The sequence below is a fragment of the Anolis carolinensis genome, chromosome 4 (assembly GCF_035594765.1).
Source record: "Anolis carolinensis isolate JA03-04 chromosome 4, rAnoCar3.1.pri, whole genome shotgun sequence".
Lineage (NCBI taxonomy): Eukaryota > Metazoa > Chordata > Lepidosauria > Squamata > Dactyloidae > Anolis > Anolis carolinensis.
Genome location: NC_085844.1, coordinates 242,413,629 through 242,434,182, shown reverse-complemented (window position 1 = coordinate 242,434,182; position 20,554 = coordinate 242,413,629). Strand labels below are relative to the sequence as shown.

General features: G+C 42.9%; 1 protein-coding gene across 1 annotated transcript in view; it reads right to left on the bottom strand.

Moving 5' to 3' along the window:
• The window catches only part of slc17a9 (solute carrier family 17 member 9), a 44,368-nt gene that overhangs the window by 9,799 nt on the left and 14,015 nt on the right, over positions 1-20,554 (bottom strand). Inside the window, exons 2-11 of the mRNA XM_008110178.3 lie at positions 17,054-17,251; positions 16,374-16,513; positions 8,719-8,818; positions 7,190-7,320; positions 5,352-5,448; positions 3,617-3,713; positions 1,890-1,977; positions 1,297-1,331; positions 723-838; positions 483-538 (exon numbers count right to left, since the gene is read on the bottom strand). Of these exons, the coding sequence (XP_008108385.1) occupies positions 483-538; positions 723-838; positions 1,297-1,331; positions 1,890-1,977; positions 3,617-3,713; positions 5,352-5,448; positions 7,190-7,320; positions 8,719-8,818; positions 16,374-16,513; positions 17,054-17,251 (1,058 nt within the window). The remainder of the gene's footprint in view (positions 1-482; positions 539-722; positions 839-1,296; positions 1,332-1,889; positions 1,978-3,616; positions 3,714-5,351; positions 5,449-7,189; positions 7,321-8,718; positions 8,819-16,373; positions 16,514-17,053; positions 17,252-20,554) is intronic.

The window sequence follows — 20,554 nt, the reverse complement described above, 5'->3', positions numbered from 1 at the left end:
CGCCTTCCACCTGGAAACCGATGTCCTAACTGCGGGAGAATATGCGGGTCAAGAATCGGTCTCTTCAGTCACCTAAGAACACACGCCCAAGATACCAAGGTTGGAAGACTATCGTCCTCGAACGACGAGGGATCGCCTAAGTAAGTAAGTAAGTAAGTGTGTTCATTTACTACCTTTCTTTCTCCCCCTCTGTGTATTAACCTATGTGTTATGTCTTTTCAAACAGTCATTTTCTAGCAAAGTTTTCGCTACACTATATAGTTTCTCTTTATCTCAGAGCTGCAAATTATGTGGTCCTTCAAGAGTTCTTTTGTGGCAAATCCCAACATTTCTCACCTTTCATTAAATTGGGTAGAATTGATGGGACTTGCAGTACAATTATATCTAGAAAAGTTGACTTCATGTAACAGGATGCAATGCTCAGTATTCCTTACTGCATCCACAACCACTAAATACAAAAGTTGGAAATAGCTAATCCTCACCAAACAATAGGCCAGCACATGAAGGAGCCAGATCCTGTATATTGACTGAGATGCCACTGTTCGGGGTAAAAAGAAAAAAAGGTTCATGAATTAATCCAAGCATGGGTAAAGTATATGATGGATCATATAGATTAATCAGATTTGAGCAGATCTGCAAGACCTGAAGTCATTCCCTTGACCCAAGCACATCCACCCAAACACACCAATTCATCTGTGTCCCACCTGAGATCTCAGCATTACCTGTGATTGAAGGTCTGAAATCCAATGCAAGCGGATGCAAACACCACTGCTTGGCAAAAACTGGATGTGTAACCAATACCCAAGGCAAATATACTGGATATTCCTAACCCGACAATCTCAAAAAAAGAAAAAGAAAACCAAAATATTAGATATGTAGACAGCAAGTATAGTGGTAGTAGCCTCATTTATCTTTATAGATCTTCTCAATGGACCTGTGAAATCATTAGTTTTATATCTTGAAGGAGAGTAAAAGCTCACTAAACCAATCCCATGAATGTTCACTTGGGAAAGTGCTACCATGTTCAGTAGACTTACTGCCAAGTGAAATGTTCACAGAATCAAAGGAAGATTGTCAGAACAGCATACAAAGTTGTCTACCCTGCAAGGTAGATTGCAAACAGAAATCAAAGGCAAATCTTAGGTCAGGCAGTAGATTTTGCATTTGAGTGGAGATTTCAACTCTTGTCCACCAGATTCATTGTCTCCTAAACTACCTTGACTCTCACACAAATGAATATAATTTTGTAAGTTCCTCTCACTGTCACTAGCTGGAATGCTGCAGTTTTTTTCTTACCTGCATAAACTTGCGAATGGTGATTGGTTTATATCCTGAAAGAGAAAAGAGAGAAAGAAAAAAGAGAAAATAAATTGACACCCAAGGAGCCTGAATACCCTAAAGGCATCAGATCATGTCTGATCATGAAAGCTAAGCAGGGTGAGACCTGGTTGATACTTGGATGGGAGACCACCAATGAAAATACGGTGCTGTAGGCTACTTTTCAGAGGAAGGAACTGGTAAACCCTCCTCTGAATATTCCTTGAATAAACCCTTTGAAATTCATGAGGTCACCATAAGTCAACAGGCAACTTGAAGGCTTTTGCCAGTTCCTTTCTCCGAAATATAGTCTAAAGCATCAGGTATTTGTTAGAAGTCTCTCATTTAAATATGTATTAATAACTAGGGCTGATCCTGCTTGACTTTCAAGATCAGATAGGATCTAGTGCCTTTGGGGTATTTAGGTCCTAACCTGGCACACTAGAAAACCATAAGTGTCAGTCTCCTACAACTGATGGCCTTAGAAGCATTAGCTTGGAGCCCCTGATATTCCTTGGTAATCCCCCATCCAAATGCTAACAAAGAGCCTAAAGAATGAAAGGAGATCTTACCTTGATTGATACACTGGTCAGAAAGAAATCCACTGAACAAGCTTGTTGGAATTGCCACAAGCCATGGAACGACATTAAATATCCAGCCCTGAAAGAAGTCAAGAACAATGTAAATGGCAAATAGTTACAGCACTAACAAAGGCCCAGGCATCATGGGGTGAAGTATATGGCTCAGCACAACACAACTTCAAATGCAGTGGTAAATGGTGGGCTCCATATCATAGGGCTGCTTAATTCTCCTAAAGCTTTAATTCTATTCAAGGTGCTCAATCTATTTTGGACAACTCTGATAAAAATTTAAGTGGCTGTGCCACTCCACGGACCCAGAAGTTAAAAGCTGCAGGTTGAGTTTCCCTTATCCAAAATGTTTTGAACAAAAAGTGTTTTGGATATTGGGCTTTTTCAGAGTTTGGAATATTTGTATACATATCATGAGATACAATCCAAGTCTAAACATGAAATTCATTTATGTTTCACATACAACATATACAGGCAGTCCATGAGTTACAAATGTCAACATCTCAGCCCCGCATGTGGACAATTTTGGATTTCAGAGGAATATATTGCAGGGGAACGCCCACGGATAGGATAGAAACAGTTTCATTTGCAATGTGCAAGCTTGGTCGGTAGGTGGTGCAGTTTTATCATGTTTAGTGTTCTTTCCAAGGATTTAAAATCACAACCCCTATATTCCTGCTTTCTTTATCTTAATCATGCAGCTGTCTCATACAAAGTTTCCCCATAAGAATATTAGGCACTTCTTTTTCCTAGATTTTGACTCTTACGCATACGCTCAGTGACACTCCTGGCACGAGACACCAGGACCAGTGCTTGCATGGTTTTACATCAGCAGCACCAAGACTAATGCAACTATGAGCACACAATGTCAGGTAAAGGTAAAGGTTTCCCCTGATGTTAAGTCCAGTCATGTCCGATTCTGGGGGTTGGTGCTCATCTCCATTTCTAAGCCAAAGAGCTGGCGTTGTCCGTAGACACCTCCAAGGTCATGTGGCCAGCATGACTGCATGGAGCGCCGTTACCTTCCCGCCGGAACGGTACCTATTGATCTACTCACATTTGCATGTTTTCGAACTCCTAGGTTGGCAGAAGCTGGAGCTAACAGTGGGTGCTCACTCCACTCCCCGGATTTGAACCCGGGACCTTTCGGTCTGCAAGTTCAGCAGCTCAACACTTTAACACACTGAGCCACTGGAGGCTCTGACACAATGTCAACAATGCATTAAAAATCCTGTTGTAGTAAAATAATCTAAAAACAAAAAAGATGATAAACACCTCTGCTTATGTCCAATAGGAATAAGCAGAAGGAAACCTATCAATTATATTATTTGGGATTTAGATTGTAGGACTCACAAAAAAGTGGGGAAAATGCAAATGAAAACTCTATTTTTTCTAAAACCTCTTTAGAAATATCTAGGGCTTCCAGGGCAATCTAGAGATTCCTAAAGAGGTGTTTTCCCTAGGAATCTCTGGGCCCTCAACTTCCAGCAACTTCAAAGATAGGAGGCTGGATGAGTGCAGTACTGGAACAATAGAGTGAGACCTGCAAGAGAGTGCCACAAACTCTTCGAAGGTATAGGCTGGATATTCAGGGGCCTTTTGGCAATCCACCCAAAAACAGGAAACCTATACCTATACTTTGCAGCCTAGTCACAAAAAAACCCTGTGATGGTCTTAAGCTTCTCTTCTTGGACACAATTCTATCTTACTTTTGAGTCAGGAAAGGTTTCTGTGAAGAACGTGGGAAGCCAGGAGAGGAGGGTGAAGAAGGTGCTAGCCGCACACAGCTGGGCCACAATCACTGCCCTGCAGGGAGACATGGAAGGAAAGACCACATGAGAGCCTAAGGATTCTTTAATGGACAGTTGCCTGGGTTGAAAAGGAAGCAAAATAAACAATTTACACGTGAATGGGATGAAAACAGGTGCACAGACACTCTCCAAGTTACAAACATATGACTTGCATCCGATTTCTAGTTACAAACAGGAGTGAGACAACAGAAAATGCGAGGAGATCTACCCCTAGGAAGGGAAATTCACCCCTGTAAGAGCTATCATGGGGAAAAGGTGTCTCCACTGAAGATTCATCACCAATCCTTGTTCCCATGACAACCCAAAATTTTCAAAATTCAAGAGTCACAGGGAAAGAAAGTGAGCTGAAATCTTCTGAACAGAGGCACAGACAGCAAAACAAACACAACAAGGGTGTTGTTAACCCTTCCCCATGCTATACAAAACTATATATCTATCATAGAGTTGGAAGAGACCTCACAGGCCATCCAATCCAACCTCCTGCCAAAAAGCAGGAAAATCACATTCAAAGCACACCTGACAGATGGCCAGCCAGACTCTGCATAAAAGCCTACAAAGAAGGAGCCTCCACCATACTCTATCTATCTATCTATCTATCTATCTATCTATCTATCTATCTATCTATCTATTTAGCTGGAGTTACATTTAAACAATGTACCTGTTCTGACTTACAAATTTAACTTCAGAACAAACCTCCAGAACTTATTTTGTCCGTAACCTGGAGACTGCTTGTACTCTAATAAGGATGGAAATAATATTAGTTAATTTTATGTCAGTGAGAAAGAGTGTCTCAAAAAACAAAGACACCCTGTCCCACCCAAAATGAGGTCTTTGTTTAGTCCTACACAAAAACAATAAAATCAATAGCAAAAAATTGCAATTTGCTCCTAAAATTTCATTTTGCAATATTGATTGAATATGCCTTAACCAAAATGTTTCAGACCAACCATATTTTGGATTTTGAATTGTTTTCAAATTTTGGAACTTCTTTATTTGCATACCCACACACACACACACAGAGAGAGAGAGAGAGAGAGAGAGAGATCCTGAAAATGAGACTTAAGTACAAACACAAAATCCATTTCATAAACATTTTATACAGATTGCTTGAAGGTTGTTTTATACACAATAATGTTATGTATGAAACAAAGTGTATATATAGAAGCATCAGAATACAAAGGTGTCACTATCTCAGCTATCTATGGGGACAATTTCAGATTTGGGAGTATTTTGATAAAGGATACTCAACGTTTAGTTTTATTTTGTGTAGAAAAAGAATTGTATTTTCATCCAAACCATGCTTTTAGCATATGAGAAAACCTTGGCAATTTTTGTTACAGATGTACCAAATTCAAAAAGAAATGTGCAAAAATTCTCATAAATTTATCCATTGGGAATTTTGAGATTGTTCCTTCTCAGGAAATGGAATATGGAATAAACAAAATACAAGCCCTGCCCTGTTCGTATATTTTCCTGAACACATGGGTTCCCTCCAGGAGCAAAGTGGGAGGAAACAACCTGCTCGACATTCATCCTTATGTTACTAAGGTCCGTAGAGCAAGGGAACTATACTCATACAATTGTGTGCACATGGGTTCTTCTGATGCCTGGTGAGTAAATAGGAGTAACTTACCATACTGGGGCCTTTTTAAATATTTGTTTCCAAGGCACTTTGGTCTGTTTGGATAAGGAGAGGCCTTTCACTAGGTCTTCCAAAGGGATGATGATTTCTACACAAGAGAAATAACACAGATCTAAATTCATGATTACATGTGTATTGTGTACATACAGTTGCTGGGTGTATTTTTGACATTTATGATCCAAATATCCTTTCAAGATCAGTTCAAAATGCTAATATTGAACATGGGTCAGAGTATCTGACAGACTGTCTCTTCCCATAGGAGGCTGCCAGAAATTGGAGATCTTCAGAGGAGGTTTTGCTGTGTGTCCTAAAATCTCATCATCATCATCATCATCATCATCATCATCATCATCATCATCATCATTTTATTTCTTATACACCTCTCCTCATGGCTCAAAATTACATATAACAGGCCTTTTTCTGTAGCAGCTCCTTGACTGGGGAACTTCTTATCCAAGAAAGTTAACTGGACCCATCTCTTTTAACATGCCAATGGGCAGCCCTAACAGTGATGTTTCGCATGCCCTTCAATGCTTGAAATTGCTCTATTTCAACTGTTGTTAGACTGCAGTTTAGGACTGTTTTAGATAGTTTTAAGAAAGTTTTAAACCAGCATTTTAATGGGCTTTTAAAATGTTCCTTTCTTGGTACTTTTTAATTTCATTTTAATTTTCTATAAGTAAAGGTAAAGGTTTTCCCCTGACGTTAAGTCCAGTCGTGACCGACTCTGGGGATTGGTGCTCATCTCCATTTCTAGGCCGAAGAGCCGGCGTTGTCCATAGACATCTCCAAGATCATGTGGCCGGCATGACTGCATGGAACTCCGTTACCTTCCCGCCGGAGCGGTACCTATTGATCTACTCATATTTGCATGTTTTCGAACTGCTAGATTGGCAGGAGCTGGGGCTAACAGCAGGCGCTCATTCCGCTCCCGGGATTTGAACCTGGGACCTTTTGGTCCGCAAGTTCAGCAGCTCAGCGCTTTAACACACTGTGCCACCAGGGGCCTCTCATTTTCTATACACATACTAAAATCCTTTGAAAATCAACACACATTCATACATTAAAATAATCTTCTAAATTCTACAAAAAAAATCACACGATGCATACCTATAAAACACAAATGTGTATTACACCTAATATAATGTAACATTCAATATATAATTACTCTGACATGACATGACATTAATGTTAAACTAAACATATTGGATTTCCAGTTTTCTCCTCACTGGCATCTATTGATTATTTGATTTGGCTTCCTGCTATTCTGATACACAATTTACTTCAACACATGGTTTAAATACACACAGACGCACACACACAATTAGTCCCCTTGATATTGCTTTAATTCTTTTTATGTATTCATTATTTTAGGAGCCCTTGTGGGCTGGGAGGTGACAGAAAAATATAGGTTGAATATCTCAATGGGAAGAAAATTGGTAAAATTACTCATTCAAGCCTTTAGAGGGGAAAATCTTAATGAAAAAATTTGTCATTATTCCTTTATGGGGAGGTACAGACTTCCATGTTTTCTTGAGGGCTAGTATAGCATCCTAACCTTTAAAAGTTGCCCATCCATGCTATATATGGAACTAGATGTTTTGTTTAGGCCCATTCCTTTCTCTAAACTGCTTTGCTGATTTCAACACAACACAATACTTAGTCTTTTAAAGAAATGTATGCAAAGTTTATGCAATATGCTCTAGTTATGATTTTACACTTACATATGATGGACAAAAAAATCCACATTTCTGGTTACTGGCCAATGCCAACCAGAGCAAGCAAATGTTAGAAGGGTGAGGCTGCAGTTATAAGAAAGACATGTTTACCTTTCTCATTCAGCAGATACTTGCACATGCAGTATACCCAGAGCAAGGTTAGCAATCCTGAAAAGTAGAAGACCGTTTCCCATCCATACCAGTCGAGAAGGAGGGACCCTGCAGCACCCATCACCAGAGTCCTGAAAGGGGAAGGAGGGTTAAAATGATGCCTTTGCTTCCCATTCTCTTATCTATCAAAGAACTTGAAAGAGAGGAGGTAATTAAACTGGGCGGACCACTCAATGTTATTTCATATCTGATTACCAGCATCACAAAAAATAACAGAATTATTGAATCTTAGAGTTGAAAGGAATCACAAGAGCAATCTAGTCCAGTGCCCGCCATGGACAACTAAAGCACTCTGAAAGATGCCCATCCAACCTCTGTTTAAAGAAGGAGAGTCTACCACCTTGTGAAACAGTCTATTGCACTGCTGGGCAACTCTGACAATAATATTTAGAAGGAATTTTTTTTCTTGAAATTGGCTTGTGCTTTTGGAGTAGCAGGAAAACATTGGCCTTATCTCCTCCCTGGTATTCCTTTAGATAGCTACCATGTCAACTCTCAGACTTTTCATTTCCAAAATAAACATATCCAGCTTCGTAAGTCATTCCTTGTAAGGCTTGGTTTCCAAACCTTTGATCATCTTGGTCATCCTCCTTTGGACACCTGAGCAATTAAAGTGTACTGATCTCTTATCATTTTGGTGGCCCTGCTCTGAACACCTTCCAGCCTGTCCACACCCTTTTTTAATAGTGGTGCCAAGACTGCATGCAGTATTCCAGGCAAGGTCTGGCCAAAGTAAAATAGAGTGGAACTAATTCTTCCTTTGATTATGACCCTATGTTCCTGTTGATGCTGCCCAGAACTGCACTGGTTTTTTCATCTACCGTATTACACAGTTGACTCATGTTCAACTTGTAGTCTACTCAGACCCCTAGTTCCTTTTCACATGTACTATTTTCAAGTCAAGTGTCAGTCAACCTATATTTGTGCACTTTGTTTTTCCTTCCTTAGTTGAGGCAGGAAAAACATTTATCATTTTCTTAGTTGAGAAAGTTCATTTTCTTAGTTTAGAATGGTGTTAGCTTCCTTGCTTGTTTAATGTAAATTGAGAGTGACCACACATTGCAGACCCTTCCAACCACCCATGATGGATTGCCAAACTGTGCTGCACAATGCTATTTCAGTCTCAAAAAAGTGCTTTGCTATAGATATTGGGAAAGCTGCAGTTACAGCTATCTAGTAGCCTTCAAGTCACCAGGTTGGCCTGAACTTTAAGGGAGCTCTCCAAGGTGCTGAACTTATTTTGGAGATTGGACAGCACATTTGTGCAGGTTTTGCTCTGATGTTCAAAGGAGTTATTGCATGCAATGAACCCCAGTTTCAAAATTAGTTCAGGCCTTCTGCAAGGTTCTTTCAGCTTCAGAGGAAAAACTAAGAGCTGATTCACCAACATACTGACCACCATAGGAAAGAGCCCACTGAATTTGTCTTCTTCATATTCCTGGCCCCACCATCCATTTGAAAATACTTACCCAAACTGTGATCCTGTTCCAACAGTGCTATATGTAAATGATCTTTCATTTTCCCGCACCTTTCGAGAAAACAGGCTAGCCAAGGCAGGAAAGTGAACCCCTAGTAAGTTAGAAGACATTTCCATTATAATAGGTTGGGGAGGAGGGCTAGGACATAGCTATAGGAACAAAAGGCAGTAAATTGCAGACAATAAAGTGTAAAATCCATTTTAGAAGCAGTGCAACTTTCACTGAAATTGTCGAAGCTTTCATGGCTGTTCCGTCCCCCAGGACGATGGTTTGCCTTACCTATTGGTCGTTTGTTTGTTTTCCCTCCTTTGCATTTTGTTTGAGCCTCTGGCTGCAAAAGCCTAGGAAAAGTGGCTTGGAATCTGCAATAGCTGGCTGCAGTTTTCTTTGCAGTGATTGGTCAAAGAGTGCAACATCTTAGGACCGCCCTTTTTACCAGGGTCTAGTCTCCATTTTGGAGCTTCATTCTGGCTATTGTCTTCCAACGTGCTGGAGCTGTGCAAGGCTAACTGGGACAAATCATCCTCAAAACCAGGCCAATCTAAGCCTATCCAAATTAGATAAGTATTGAATTATATTGATCTGGAATAGGAAATCTAGTTAGAGGAGCAAAGTTATTCCATCGCTTCTAGAACTAATCTTTGCTGTAAAGATAGGGAAGGAAAGAGTTTCTCCTTCTAATATAGGCAGCGTGATTAGGGTATAGTGGTTTTATAATCACTTTTGCCTTCTGGAACCAGGGATAATTCTGTGACTAAAACCTATAGAAATTTGTTTCATCTTCTGCAACTTTAAGATCTGTGCCAGGTTTACAACCTTGTATGAATAAACATCCTTTTTTGAAGTTATCCAGACTCAGTCGTTCAATATCTATAGGACAGCTTATAGGGATTTGCAGTTCGCCCGGATAAAGGACAGCACGTTTCAGTTTTATAGTTTTTTATTGTCCGGCGGACGGCACAGTTTTGAGGTCGATCAGCGGTTTTTCCGCTTCAGCTAGCTTGCACGGCTTTATAGTTTTTTATAGTTTAGGAAGTTTTAGTATAGGCTGCGGCTTTTCCGCCTGAGCTCAGTCTGCATACCTAAAGACTATACCAGCGTCTGAGGCAGTGGAGCCCGCTCTCAGACCTGAAGGAGTCAAATAGTGGGGCTCTATTTCCTTGCTATTTGGCTCGCGTGTGCGCACGTTGCCCAGTGGCTTTCTGGGTTTGCACAGGCTGTGCAGTTCCCAGCAACGTCCAGGGCTCCCTCGGCGGTAGACCTCGAGCCGCGGAGCACCAGCGACAGTTCTTTGGCTGGCTCTGAGGCGTGGAGCCCACCAGAACCAGGCTAGAACCTGGACAGGCCTGGCAACGCTGCTGTGAGTTCGGCCGGAGCACTCAACCGGCTTTGACAGCCTCTTCATCAGGAGTTCAGCCGGAGCACTCGGCCGGCTTTGACCTGCCTCATGGTCCGGCGGTGGTGACCTGCCTCATCGTCCTGCGGTGGTGACCTGCCTCATTGACCTGCGGCGGTGACCTGCCTCATCGTCCTGCGGTGGTGACCTGCCTCATCGTCCTGCGGTGGTGACCTGCCTCATCGTCCTGCGGTGGTGACCTGCCTCATCGTCCTGCGGTGGTGACCTGCCTCATCGTCCTGCGGTGGTGACCTGCCTCATCGTCCTGCGGTGGTGACCTGCTTCATCGACCTGCGGTGGTGACCTCCCTTCACAGCGGGGAGGAGGCGTCTCTTCTCTCCTCCTTTCCAAAGCCAGCCTCGGTGCTCCTTCGGCGGCAGGCCTCGAGCCGCAGAGCACGAGGTGCTTGAAAATTTGGCGAAGTCGCCATTTTGGCAGTTTACGTCACTCGGGCAAGGGAGGTATCAAGTGGCAAGTTGCTGTCAGTTGGCATTTTGCAGCTTGCCCACTAAAATCTGGCGCCAAAGGTCACAATCTTTGTAAAGTATAGTTACTTAGTGATATATATTGCTATGGTTAAGTGCTGTGAATTGTATTATATATTGAATTTGCTTTTATTGTAAATTTACTTGCAGGTATATTGCATTTGCCTTTGTTGTAAATTTACTTGCTATTAAGAATACATAATGTCTATGCAATTTCAAGATGATACAGATGGTATACCTCCTTCTGAGGCTGAAAGTAGGAATGAAAGGCCCCAAAGGATAAAGCACCCTTCAGCCAAGATGCTAGCCCATCTAATAGATGAAAAGGAGCTCCTCCATGTGAGGTTAGGTTCGGCATGGGAGCGAATTGTAACATTAATGGACAGAATAGAGAGCTTGGGTATCACAAGGGTGCCAGCCATATTACAGACAGACCTCGAAGAAGCCTTCGGTCTTTGGAGGGGTTTAGTGTCTAAGATAGTCCAGGTCCTCGAGCGCATTAACGCCAAGGATTCAGAGTTAGAAATAGGGAGTGTTTTAGCTGACACTAATGAGAAAGAAAATAGGGTGAGGGCAATCCTAGCTTCCTTATGCAGCCATGAGACCAATCTTTTGAAATCACCTGCTGTGGCACTTAGTCTTAAGTCCAACCGCTCTAGCCAGGTATCTAAACTAAGGGAGCGTGCATCGTCTAAACACAGCCACTCTAGCAAGTCTTCTGCTGCTGGGAGTGCCATCTCTTCCCTAGCTGCCTTGCACATTAAGGAGGCTGCACGTCTAGAGCTAAAGAGCAAGGTAGCGGGGGCGGAGGCTGATGCTAAGGCAGCTGATCTAACCCTTCCCTTTAAAGAAGAAGAGCAACGACTGCAAATAGAACAGGCCCGTAGACAAAGCGAAATGCAAATAGAACAGGCCCGTAGACAAAGCGAAATGCAAATAGAACAGGCTCGTATAGAGATGCTTAGAATAAAGATGGATGCCGCAGCCAAAAGGGTAAGGGCTGAGACTTTGGCCAAGGCCCTAATTGAGCCACTCACAGAAGAAAATGTAAGCCAGTTACCAATACAGGACCCTTCTGCCAAAGTGTTTGCGCACCTTGGCAGCATGTACAGCCAGTTTTCGGATGAGGAACAGGGAGACTTCTCTCCTTACCCAGAGCAGGGCCCCAAAGTCACTTTTGAGTTTCCTGCAGAGCAGAGCGTCATAGCGGGGAGCTCACCCTTGCTCGAGCTACCTGTGCCTCCTGCTAAAACCCTAGGTCAGTCAATCAGGGCCTCAAGGCCGAGCGCTAGTTGGCCCCTACAGACAGCTGCACAGGGAACCATCGATTCGTCAGTGGTCGATGTCATCCCTCCAAGAGGCCAAAGGTTGACGCAAGGTACACGGTGGGAGTCCACTCCACAACAGCAAACTCCTCAATTGTTCCCTTCGACGCCAGAGTCCCAGCTTGTCTCCATCATCAGAAGCCCCAGAAGAGATCTTAAGGACAAGGGTGTCGAAAAGTTTTCGGACAAGCCTGAGGAATTTCTTCTCTGGAAGGCCACCTTCCAGAGAGCAATCAGAGACTTAAAGTTATTGCCTGAGGAAGAACTGACTCTTCTGGCTGCATGGTTGGGCCCAGCCTCATCCTCACAAGTTAAGAAGATCTACGCAGCCCACGTAGCCGATCCCGACAAAGCCCTGGAAAAGGCCTGGGCCAGGTTGCAGCAGAGGTATGGGGCCAGCACAGAGATTGAAGCATCTCTTATGGACAAGCTCCAAAGTTTCCCAGCTTTAAAACTCAAAGACTTCAAACTCTTGTGGGACCTCAGCGATCTCCTTACGGAATTAGAGTCGGCCAAGGAGAATCCAGAACTGCCCGGTTTGAAGTGCCTCGATCAGCACCTGTCCCAGAGGCAGATCTTGACCAAGCTGCCCTTCACTTTGCAAGAACGCTGGGGACAGGAGGTCTTCAACTACAAGGAGGCCCACTCCCAGGCATACCCTCCATTTTCTCATTTGGTCCAGTTCATCACCAGGGCGGCCAGAGAAAGGAATGATCCGCAGACGGGCCTCCCCACCTTATACCAAGGGACCCAGCCAGAGAAGGCACCTAAAGTGGAGAAAAAACCATCCAGAGAGGCCAAAAGACCGGTTAGTGTTAAGGCTGTTGAAACTCAGCACAGGGCCAACGAATCCAAGTCAGAGGTGAAGGAGGTGCTCTGCCCCATTCACCAAAAGCCTCACAGTTTGGCCAACTGCCGGGAATTTGGCAAGAAGCCTTATAAAGAAAGACAACAGATTGTACAGAAGCTGGGCATATGTTTTAGGTGCTGTGGAGCAACTCTTCACTTTGCATCCAACTGCAAAGAGGACGTCAAATGCGCAAGGTGTAACAGCCTTAAGCATTGCACCGCGATGCACAACTCTGACGCTGTCTCCCGCGCCAAAGGGGACACGTCTTCCAAAGAAGGGTCATCTACTGATGCCACCAACATGCAGGCCGCGTCACGGATGCAGGAGGATGCTCCATCGGTCGCCTGTACTGAACTATGCTCTGACGTGCACCAGTACAGAGTTTGTCATCCTATCTGCCTAGCGGATGTATATCCAGCCAAGAGCCCTTGGCTTAGAAAGAGACTCTATGTGGCCCTGGATTCACAGAGCGACGCCTCCCTAGCTACTCCAGAGTTCTTCCGCATGTTTGACCTTAAAACCAAGATGGTCAATTACACCATGACTACATGTGCAGGAAAAAAGAAGTTGCAGGGTCGCATAGCATCTGGCTTCGTTGTCTCCTCTTGCGACCAGAAGAGACAGTTCAAGTTGCCAGACCTGATTGAGTGTTCCTCTATTCCCCGGAACAAAAGGCAGATTGTCACCAGAGAAGTTGTGGAGGCTCATCCACATTTGCGACGGTTAAAGAATGCTATACCAGCCTTTCGGCCAGATGTGGACATTGCCCTTTTGCTTGGCTCGGACTGCCCGAGCTTGTTCTGTGTGAACGACCAAGTTAAAGGACCTCCAGGTGCACCTATCGCACAACAATTGCCATTAGGCTGGACAGTCATAGGCCCAGTGTGCATAAACAAGATGCACCCACCATCGTCGTTGGACTCCAATCAAGCACAGGTGCTTAAAGGTGGACGTCCTACACTTGTGCGCAGTTGCCTAAGTCATATCTCGGTCTACTGCCAAGCAATAACTCCAGAGTATTCCTCCATCTTCAAAGTCTCTGAGAGAGACGAAGCCACAGCGCTCTCGAAAGATGAGCAAAGGTTTTCGGACATTATGAATGCTCAAGTCTCACGAAGTGCAGAGGTGAAAGCCTGCAAATCAACCACAGAAATCAAGATGGGCCAAAGATCTTGCCTGGAACCACACCGTTTTGAATGTTTTTCGGAGTGGCACAGTCTTCTTAGAGCAGTAGCTAGGCTTATACATCGCTTAGTCTGCAAAGATAGTCAGCCTTTGCAAGTTCAGGACATGCTGAAGGCTAAGGGAGTAATACTCAGGTCAGTTCAGAGGCATGAGTTTAGTCAAGAAACAGCCAGGTTAGAACAAGGGCTTGACACCCCCAGCCGGAGTTTCTTGCGTGAGTTAAACCCATTTCTAGACAAGGAGGGCATTTTAAGAGTGGGAGGGAGGTTAGCTAAGGCTAAACTCAAAGTGTGTATAAAGAACCCCATCATTGTACCCCCCAATAGCCATATTGCTTTGTTGTTGGTTCGTCACTACCATGAGAAGATCCATCATCAGGGTAGAACTCTAACTGAGGCAGCCCTTAGAAATGAAGGTCTGTGGGTAGTTAATGCCAAAAGGTTGGTCAACAGTTGTATTTTCAAATGTGTCAAATGTCGGCGACTCAGACGAAACTGTCAAAGTCAGTTGATGGCAGAACTACCTCAGGATAGGACTTTGACAGACCCACCCTTTTCCCATGTGGGAATCGATGTGTTTGGTCCTTGGGAGGTTGTCACTAGGAAAACCAGGGGTGGTGTTGTAAATAACAAAAGATGGGCGGGTTTGTTTACTTGTTTGTCAAAACGAACTGTCTATATAGAGGTTGCAGAGGGAATGGACACTTCATCATTCATAAACGCATTGAAAAGGTTCATAGCCCTCAGAGGGCCAATTAAGTCAATTTGGTCGGACTGTGGCACCAATTTTGCATGTGCAGACCTTAGCCAACCACTTCTGGAAGAGGTGGAAGGCCGAATACTTAAGCCAGCTTCCAACCAGAAGACTCTGGCAAACCCCAAAGGACAATGCCAAGGTGGGAAACCTTGTGTTGCCAAAGGACAAAGACTTGCCCCGCTATGCCTGGCCTATGGGCATTATACTAAAGACCTTTCCTTGCCCTGACGGTAAGGTTAGAAAAGTTCAAGTAAAGACTCATAGTAAGGACAAAATGTCTGTCCTGGACAGACCAATTAGTGACCTCGTGTTGCTTATTGGAGATGTTTAAAGTTTTATACTGTTGTATTGTTGTGTATACAAAGGTGTTTGTATGTTTTTGATTGGTAAATTCCCACATCCTGGGAATTTAGCGGGGAGTGTTCCGTCCCCCAGGACGATGGTTTGCCTTACCTATTGGTCGTTTGTTTGTTTTCCCTCCTTTGCATTTTGTTTGAGCCTCTGGCTGCAAAAGCCTAGGAAAAGTGGCTTGGAATCTGCAATAGCTGGCTGCAGTTTTCTTTGCAGTGATTGGTCAAAGAGTGCAACATCTTAGGACCGCCCTTTTTACCAGGGTCTAGTCTCCATTTTGGAGCTTCATTCTGGCTATTGTCTTCCAACGTGCTGGAGCTGTGCAAGGCTAACTGGGACAAATCATCCTCAAAACCAGGCCAATCTAAGCCTATCCAAATTAGATAAGTATTGAATTATATTGATCTGGAATAGGAAATCTAGTTAGAGGAGCAAAGTTATTCCATCGCTTCTAGAACTAATCTTTGCTGTAAAGATAGGGAAGGAAAGAGTTTCTCCTTCTAATATAGGCAGCGTGATTAGGGTATAGTGGTTTTATAATCACTTTTGCCTTCTGGAACCAGGGATAATTCTGTGACTAAAACCTATAGAAATTTGTTTCATCTTCTGCAACTTTAAGATCTGTGCCAGGTTTACAACCTTGTATGAATAAACATCCTTTTTTGAAGTTATCCAGACTCAGTCGTTCAATATCTATAGGACAGCTTATAGGGATTTGCAGTTCGCCCGGATAAAGGACAGCACGTTTCAGTTTTATAGTTTTTTATTGTCCGGCGGACGGCACAATGGCTGTAATCACAGGGTTGTTGTGTGTTTTCCAGGCTGTATGGCCATGTCCCAGAAGTATTCTTTCCTGACGTTTCGCCCACAACCTCTGAGGATGCCTGCCATAGATTTGGACAAAACGTCAGGAGAGAATATTTCTGGAACATGGCCATACTGTCCGGAAAACACACAACAACCCTTCACTGAAATTCAGGTGAACTCTGCCCTGTATGGGGCTGACTTTCCCTGTCTTAGGCAGAGATCATTGAATTCTCCAAGAAGTCTCTATACTGCTACACCTGTTGATGCTGAATAAGCAAAACTTTTCAACTGCAGTCCAAACAAAATGTTTTTACCTTTGTTACAGCTACATTAGATTTTCTTGGTGACTCCACATTTACAATATAATAAAATAAATAAGAACCCTTTAATTAAAAATGAAAAGCCTTCATAACCATGAACTACTTAGCACTTCTTCACACTCCGGTCCCAATATCTGGATAAACAAAACTTTGACAAGCAGGTCACCTTACCTTGAAACAGCCCCATGAAGAACCGGGAGAAGGTCATAAGGACCAGGTGAGCAGAGCCAACATAGATGAAAAGAGGGGTGATGGCAGTAATGCACCCCCAAGCTGTCGCAGAAAGGAGGAGAACTTTCTCTCCTCCTATCCTAGAAGATAGAAAGGAATCAGGCGACAAGTTGTTCCCTATGCTTCTAGGTCTATGATTCAATGCAGGAATCAATTCTGTCCCCCATTTGAAAAGTCGTGGGATGTGGCCAATAAGTTGTGCAAGCCACAATTATACACCACCACATACCTTCTTCTACGAAAGAAAAAACGAATTCTTTTTCAGACTTCCATTCTAATTGTGGCCAATGTAAGGAATACAATGGTAGGACCAAAAATGCCAGCACATTTTAAATTTCAGTGCTTGACACCAAGAACCAAGCATAAGGAGATGCATTTCTATATTTAAGAAAGTGGGTAGAATTCCATTCTCCCTATAGTATCATGGGGGAGGATGTAAGGAATGCCAGATTATATTTTAACAATTTTGTGTATGGAAAAAGGTTTGTGTACACTGAACTATCAAAGAGTATTGGTGTCACTGTTTCAACCACCCATCTGGACAATTTTGGAGCATTTTAGATTTCAGAATTCTATTCCCAGCATGGTCACAATGTAGTTAACTACAGAATGGCCCATACCTATCACTTAGGTGGCCTCCAATGATCTGAGTCACACAGTAGCCCCAGAAGAAGCTGCTCAGGACAACGCCAGACTGTTTCTTGTCCCAGCCAAAGTGGGCACTCATGGCCACTACGCAGATGGGCATCGTGACCCGTGTGCAGTAGAGCAAGCAGGTTCCAAGCAGAAGTGTCAAGGTCCATATTCGAGATTCGGGCCTGCAGAAGATGATAGACAATGGCATTTGTTTTCAACATTTTAATAGAAAGGAGGTATAACAAGAATGCATTAGAGCATAACAAGTATTCTGAGCAAGACAGTTAAATAAATTGTGCTTTCCCAGCAAGTATTTTCCATAGCACATGCACAGGAATTGACATGGATGCAAATGAATGAAATGAGAGAATTTCAACCTTTTCTATATTCTTTGTAATGGAAATCAAGTTCCTAGCCTTTGTGATGGTTAGTACCCATGAGGAGCTGAAAGAAGGATTACTTCTCCCAGCCTCCAAATTTGGCTTTCATTGAGAGAAAAAACAGGTGCAGCCAGAGACCAAAGAGGTCATGAAGTGGCGGGCTGTGGCGCAGCTGGCTAGTAACCAGCTGCAATAAATTACTATTGACCGAGAGGTCATGAGTTTGAAGCCCAGGTCAGGTTAAGCCCCCGACCATTAAATAGCCTGGCTTGCTGTTTACCTAAGCAGCCTGAAAGACAGTTGCATCTATCAAGTAGGAAACTTAGGTACGCTTCATGTGGGAGGTTAATTTAACTAATTTACAACACCATAAAACTGCCAGAAAGGAATGAGGAAGTACAGCACTCGGTGTCACTCATGGATGATGAAGCAACAGCTCCCCCGTGGCCGGAATCGAGCATACCCTCATGAAGCTGGAAGTGTTAAAATTGCCTCTGTGTGTGTCTATACTATATGTTGTTTGTCTGATGGCATTGAATGTTTGCCATATATATGTTCATTGTAATCCACCCTGACTCCCCTTCAGGGTGAGAAGGGCGGATTATAAATACTGTAAATAAAATAAATAAATAAATAAATGTCTTCAGACAGAAACAACCACAACCCCAAGTGGACAAGTTACCACTCCTCTGGGCTCACAGCAAGAGCAGGATTAAGACCTTGTGTTCCGAGACCAGGGGTTAAGTATTCCAGACCAGCTACAATTAAGGACAGATGGGATTCAAGTGCGGAGATCAAGTCATTTGTCTGCAAAGAGGACCAGCAGGTGGGATCACTTGAGAGACCTGCATAAATAGCTGAAGTCTGGAATACTTAGTTGTGAATAGCAATGTCAATTTTTGGAGCTACAGCTTTTAGCATCATGTCTTGTGCCTTAAAAGATGGACTGTGCCTTGGATGTTGGATTGTGAAGTATCCTTAGAACTGTGTTGGTGAAATAACATGGCTTTGGAATATTGGAATGGACATATGTCTTACCCTCTTGTCTCCTCCTTGCTTGGCTGATTGATTACTGTGTTGACCTCTGACTGCCCCTAGACCACGTTTGCGTGCTCAGCTTTTTTACAGAGATGAGCCGGCAGGATTCTGACAACCCTTAAGATTCCACATCACAGTTATTTACTTCAGGGCTGGAAACCGTGGTGGGGGAAAGAGCTATTTTTCATTCACACTCAGAGTGGGTTTCTCCAGCATACATGACACAAAGGCAAATCATAAAAGCATAGAGTTGGAATAGACCCCAAGAGCCATCCAGTTGAACCTCATAACCACACTACACAGTTTTAGCAGTTTAATAGCACTTTAACTTTTATGATTCTATTTTATGGAATCCTGGGATGGGTAGTTTGATGAGAGTAGGTTAAAATTATCTGCTTAAGAACCACAACATTGCAATTCCTGGGAATACTTCAGAGCTGACCATCAGAATATCCTAAATATTGACCTAAATCCTATTGTTTTCTGCAACTACAATAGATCACCAACATTTGCAGGTTAGAGGTGCAGGACCTGCACGAAAGTGAGTAAAATGTGAATATCGCTGTCTCCCAAAATGGTATTTAACATTTAAAAAAAACACAGCCAGGCCTAAAGCCTCTCCCAGTTAGACTTCATCCCAGTGACACCAATACAGTAGAGCTTCACTTATCCAAGCTAGAAAGGGCTGGCAGAAGCTTGGATAAGTGAATATCTTGGATAATAAGGAGGAATTAAGGAAAAGCCTATTAAACATCAAATTAGGTTATGATTTTACAAATTAAGCGCCAAAACATCATGTTATACAACAAATTTGACAGAAAAAGTAGTTCAATACGCAGTAATGTTATGTTGTAATTACTGTAATTACAGAATTACGAATTTAGCACCAAAATATCATGATATATTGAAAACATTGACTACAAAAATGGCTTGGATAATCCAGAAGCTTGGATAAGCAAGGGTTGGTTAAGTGAGACTCTACTGTATTACCAAAGTCTTTGTTAAAAATGCCATTTGGACAACAGTAGATGCAGCAGCAAATATAGCAACCCACAAATAATCAAATCTATTAGTATTTAACCTGCAAAGTAGAAGTATTGATTGTATAGTAGAACCATTCAGTCAACTAGAATTACGTACATGTTGACTTACCATTCCACAATTGACGGAATGGATCTGCTCAAATTGGAACTGATAAGATTCTAGCCATTGTCATCAAACTCTAGACCCTGTGGCACACAGCAATGGCAGTTAAAGTGGTATTAAACTTACATAATTGTGATGTATAGACACGGACACACATCCCACAATGATTTCATGGCAGTGGCAAGATATGAACCAGAAACTTTGTAGGTTACAGCTCGGTTTCTTGGCCACTGCTCTATGTCAGCACTTACAACTGTTCTTAAGCTGAGCGGCTGTCATCTTTAGCCAATTCCTTCATGCTGGTTGAGTGCCATCCAATTCAGATCTCTTAATGCAAGCAATTCAGGTTTCTTCAGGGCCTCAGCAGGTCCAACAAGCCTTCCTCATTCTGCCATTGTTGCTCACATTGTCACAGGCTCTCCAGTGATCTGCCACTCATCTGTCACACTGAACTGTGCTGGCATGAATGGGCACACAAGCGGAAGATTTAGCACCCGTGACAATCGTTTGGCTCAGGTCCTTTCATGAAACCAAGGAAGAAAGCTCCCTTGCTCTCCCACAAACACAGTTTTTGGCAAGAAAAACACTCTTAATTTTTTTAAAAAACAAGAAACGGGGGTCAGGGGTGGCAGAATTCTCTGCCAACGAGTAGACAGAAACGATTTTCAACTACAACATCTATCAAGGTTGATTTATTTTCCTTAGAAGATACACATTTCTCTAAAAGCTTGTGTCCCTTTGTTGACTGAAGTGTCAAACCTAGATAAAAGCCTCCTGACAATCTCTGTTTCATTGCTGTATTGTTGCTTACATTTAATGTGTTTTAACTGTATAGCATTTTAAGTATATTGAATATTTTAATATGCAAGACCTATATGCTATTTAGTTTATGTAGTACCTTTTTACTGTTATGCTTCTATA